At 40.2% G+C, this 5,389-nt stretch overlaps 1 protein-coding gene across 1 annotated transcript; it reads right to left on the bottom strand.

Annotated features, from left to right (window-relative positions):
• Positions 1–231: 231 nt before the first annotated feature.
• LOC120088836 lies at positions 232–2,789 on the bottom strand. Its single transcript, XM_039046280.1, has 3 exons — positions 2,397–2,789; positions 1,865–2,318; positions 232–1,786 (listed from the first exon to the last, which is right to left on the bottom strand). Exons 2-3 carry the CDS (start codon positions 2,123–2,125, stop codon positions 1,472–1,474), a joined length of 576 nt encoding a protein of 191 aa, XP_038902208.1. The 5' UTR covers positions 2,126–2,318; positions 2,397–2,789; the 3' UTR covers positions 232–1,471.
• Positions 2,790–5,389: the final 2,600 nt, after the last annotated feature.

The raw sequence follows: 5,389 nt of genomic DNA, 5'->3' as shown, positions 1-5,389 counted from the left end.
TCAAGTAGGATAAAGGTGGGTACAGAGGATCCCATTCACTGGAGAACATTGGCCTCCGAGAAGATGCAAACGATGTGGTGGTGTCAGCCACAATAGACAGACTTGTAATGAACCACTCATGAATATAGACGGCTAAGTTTATTAACATTCACAAGTTGTACTAATTTTTACATTCAAAAGTTGTACTGTTTTTTACATTCACAATTTATACTTTTTTTACATTCACAATTTTCACAAATAAGTATACAACTTGAAAAATACAATCTAGTAAATGAATGTATCAACCTTTAGCTCACAAGCATATTTGAATCTAAAGTCCACCATCTTCTCTTGAACCAACACCCTTTTCGTTGGAGATCTGGTAACCACATGCTCAAAAAATTTTAGACAGAAGATACCACAATCTAATATATTGCTACCTTGTATATCTCATGTTTCCGTATGATAAACTTGCCATGGGTCATGATGTAAGTCTGGTTTCTTCTGATAGAGCATGCAAAAGTAAGCCAATGATGGCAATGTCAAAGGCGTCAACAATAGTGCAATATCATTCTTCGAGATGTACGATGGCATGGAATCGTATAACAATATCCGTCCTCTATTCACGTCAGTCACGATCAAGATCCAATGTTTACGTAGGTTGATTGTACTATACATGCAATCTACATCAATCCATCCTAGTTGGTGATTGGGCTCCAAACCAAGCAAAAAGTTAGTTATACTATCTTCTTTTGCCCATACATGCGTGACTTTTTCCTCAGTCCTATCGTATATGGCTCTGAACAAGCTTTCGGGTGTGAAAAAGTTCAAATGGCGTTGTTGGTAAAGAATGAATTAATTGTTAATGAACTAAGTATACAAAATGAATGAATGAATTAATTAATTGAAAAAGCATATACATACCAATACTCCCGGTGGGAACGTCGTGAACTGGACGCATATCGCGGGCTGAACAAGCAACTTTCTCCTAAAAAACATGAATATGCTCTCAAGCACTTACAAATGAAAGTCCAACATGTCACTAACCAAAACATAGTACATGTAATGATCTAAAACTTGTACAACATAATTATTCCGTACATCACACTCGATCCATTCATTATCCTTCGTCAACTCACGAAACAGTTCTTTTATGCTTCTGCCCGTCCTAAACAAAGCCTTCGTGTCGGGTATGTAAGGCTCCACATCATCGTTCGTCAGCCATTGTAGGAAGGCGTTGAACATTTCCTCTAGGATTGGATGGGTTAGATTGTATATAACCCTATTAACCATATTAGGAGGACAAACACCTGAATCGTAGTACTTCCTCTTCAACTTCAGTCGTTTCACTTCAACCGAAGGGGTATAAGGCTTAACCTCTTTCCTCTTTCTACCCGTACATCTTGAAGCCTCAGTGATCTTCTCGGGTTTTTTCTCCACCTTAATCTTAAACTTCTTTTTTGGACACGGGATCGAGCGTAGATGGATATCATCATCCATAGAGGATGGATCTGGCATAGGTGGTGGTGAGTGTGGTGTTAGTGGTGGTTATAGGCACAATGGCGATGGTGCTTGAGAGGCTGGGATTGAAGATAGGGTCGTTATGAGTGCTACTTGAGATATTGGGATTAGAGATAGGGTTGACAGGAGTGGTGCTTGAGAGGTTGGGATCGGAGATAGGGTCAATAGGATTCCTCTTGACATGTTCTTCATCCACACGATCATGGTCACTTCGCTCGTCCTCACCATCATCGTCATGTTGCTCGTCCTCACCATCATGGTCACGTGACTCGTCTTCCGCATTGTTCTACACAATTACACCATATCATTAGTATATAACGCACAAAACAAACTTATTCATCCACAAATCGTGAAATATACATACCCGACATAATGTTTGCAATATCTCAGTGATTTCCCGCAGTTGTACCTTCACCTCCCCCAAATCAGACTTCACCTCCACCAAATCAGATTTCACCTCCCTCAATGTAGTCACCACTCTCGAGACCCGCTCGTCTAATATTTGCAAGTAGTCTTTACTCCGAATGTTTATCCTGTTTAAGTTGACATCGGGCTCTGGTACACGACGACTCACGGATCTCAAATTCCTCTTCGTGGCAAACTCATGCTCAAATTGGAAAGGCATATGGTCCCCTTCATGAAGTTCATGTATGCTAAATACCTCATTCTAGATAGTTTGCACATTCTTCTTTTAAGCTTCTTGACACTGACAACATCAGATCCTCCTTCTGAAGCTCCAAATACACTAGGTGTTCGTCAAATCTAGTGTCCCTAAATTGCCTCTCCGCATCGAACATCATTAACGTCCTGATCCCCAACTACATGACAAATATATTGTAAACAATGTTAAATAACATTAAATACTAAAACAATGTGAAATGGTGCTTGTTACTCACTGAAGGGGAATTGAAGACATCTTTATGCAATAGCTTGTTGGACAATGAATGAGAGCATGACCACCTTATCGTTAAGTCGAATTGCAGCTCTCCCAGCAATAGTGGATATAATCTCATATGCCCAAACCTATAAGACCATTTTAGTTTATAAGAAAGTAACAAAATTTCATTACACATTTATGGTAAAGAAAATGTAAGAATTGATACTTAGAATGCGTAAGGAAATCCAGGTAGATTGTACTTCAGCACATAACATTTATTGTTTTCACCTTCTCCTTATACGAGGTGACCTCGTCCTTTAACGCTTTCTTCAGATCATTGAAGGTGTTGGGTTGTATGTCTTAAAACTCGCAGTTTTTAAAGTTAAACATATTCTATTATTAATAAAGATGTTATTCGACATTTCTTCAATAAAGTTGTTATTGAATCTATAAATTGCACTTATAAAGTCTAAATCCAATAAACTAAGGTCCACGACTATTATATGAATACTTGAACTTTATGTGGAGACATAAAAGTGGATCAGGTTCGAGTAAATAACTAAAACGATCTATAGTATACGAATAAGGTTGGGTGCCTTATTATGGTAACACTATTGGATGCAACCCACTCTATAGTTGTTATAAGTTGTTGTAAAGGTGCTACAAACAAAGTGATCCTGATTCATTCATGTATTGACATAAGGAGTGGGGGCGTCCTATATAATGAGTTTTGATGATGAAAAATTAATTACCATGTCGTCAAGGACTTGGAGACTAAAATTAAGTGAACGCAATATGTAATGCATGTCTTAAAGTGTGTGTTGATTATCATGCGTCGGTGGTCATGCATTGGAATGAAACTATGTGTTAATGAATGTATGTGATGACCATGCATTCCTGTCACAAGTTTTCTTACACTCACGCCAAGTATATCGCGAACGCAAGTTTCTCGGGTGATCCGAGGTCAAACTCAGGGACTTGTAGCTAGATGTATGCGGTGGTTGAATAAAAGAATTGATGGGGGGGGGGGGTGGGGGGGTTATGCCATAATACTCCTTTACTCTTTAACTAACAGACAACACAAATGAGAGGTAGGACACGCAAAACGTTACGTGGAAATAAATGGGATGAGAAATTAGATAAAATGTTGAAGATGTCTTCATCGCACCCTTAGATGACCGCAAGGGGGCAACCTCAGCAATGACAACTATGCGGATCAGTGTTACACACACTAGAAGCCTAATTCCAGAACGCATGCATGTGTATGCAAAAAGGGTTGAGATGACCCATACAACCACCGTACTATCTGTAGGACGTACCATTGTCCATCCTGCGGTAAGAAGTGCATAATCTACAGAGGCATGATAGCACATAAGTGCGGTTGTCCTACGCTTTCAACCGTCGTACGTCCGTAGTGATACATCTTTTGGCATGGCTCACTTCAGCCCTCGATCTACTCAAAAATCATTAACTGATCCATACTAATCTTATACGTGATAGGTCAGTAATTCGACTAAGCGTCGACGCCCCGTCTCACTGTTTTCCACTATCGGTGCATCGCTTCAGCCTTCCATTAGTCAGTCCATTCAATAGCTATAACTATAGATTCATTGGCCCCCTATTCTACTTTTCACAACCTGCGCTTGCAGCTTACCTAAGCCATGTCTATCCTATAGCCTCTCTAACAATGTCTAATAGTCGTTACATTACACAGTTTCATGACTACGTTACTTTCATTTCTTCTGGTTTTTTTTCTTTTTTTCGTCAATATGTAAACTGTGCCTAATATGTGTGTATTAGATCGCATCGTCAATTACTATATATTGACTAAGGAAACTGATCCCCAATGAAAGACTTGCTCTCTCTGCTTGACGTCCAACTGGATCACTCGGCGATTGCCTACCTAGCTACTCAACGCCTGTATCAGTACACTCATGCTTACATCTACTACTCTAATGCACCTAGGCACCATACTATCCTTATCCACTATATGCTCATAGCCTTTTCTTACATGATTATATTTTTCAGGAGTTGACTTCTCGCCTATGCATGATCCCCGGTACGCTACATCCGCTAAAGCTAATATAGCTTATTCTTAAGCGTCTGTCGCGCTACCCCCAAGTGTTGCATCGCCCGGCGTTTGTAGTGCTAGACAGGCATTGTGTCTCCTATAGATAGGTGTTGCTACAGCTCACACTAAGAAATAAGGTTTTCTCACACACTCGCACAGAGCCACACCTTCCGGTGGTTTGCTTCATGCTTCATATCTCTAATCCATATGACTAAGTATGCGATACTCAAACGATCTCACTAAGTGATGCAATGAAAGTTAGGATGCTAAGTAAAGAAAGATGGAGATGGAATCGAAGGAACATAAAAATGCATTGAACACATAATATATTAATCCTTAACCCCAAAATGTAATACAATACAATATAAGAAAAGAAGAGAAAATGAAAGGACCAGCTGGAGCAATGTCTTGCTTACAGCGAATGTGTGTCAAGGTTGCCGGTGGTGCCATGGATGGGCAGTGGAACTGACTCTTTCGGAGTCTAGCTCCGACGAAAGGCTCCAGTCGTCACCGGAATGGAATGAAGAATATGAAGAAACTCTCAAGCTTTTTTTCTAACGCGTTTGTCTGAATCACAATGATCGCGCCTAAGGCCGAAACTTGATGCTTTGAAATTATGCTCGGCGACTTCTATTTATAGAGCTTGGATCGCTGACAGCATTTATGGACTGCTCTGATTCTGACATTTGCGGCGTGTTAGTCCTTTTCTGAATCTTCTGTTTCTAACGGCTTGGTAGGTGAAATGTCAACATCATCTTTTGACTTTCCCGAGATATGTGTTGATGCGTTCATTCCACCAACCTTGCATTGATCCCTCTATTATGCATTATCGTGTAGCTGCAATCGTGCAAGTGACCACATTCGCTTGATTACCACAACTCTACACGATGACCGCAATCGCTTGACGATCGCAACTCCTATGTGATGGACGCATGCGACTG

The sequence above is a fragment of the Benincasa hispida genome, chromosome 10, assembly GCF_009727055.1.
Source record: "Benincasa hispida cultivar B227 chromosome 10, ASM972705v1, whole genome shotgun sequence".
Taxonomy (NCBI): domain Eukaryota; kingdom Viridiplantae; phylum Streptophyta; class Magnoliopsida; order Cucurbitales; family Cucurbitaceae; genus Benincasa; species Benincasa hispida.
This window is presented reverse-complemented; position numbering and strand designations above follow the sequence as displayed.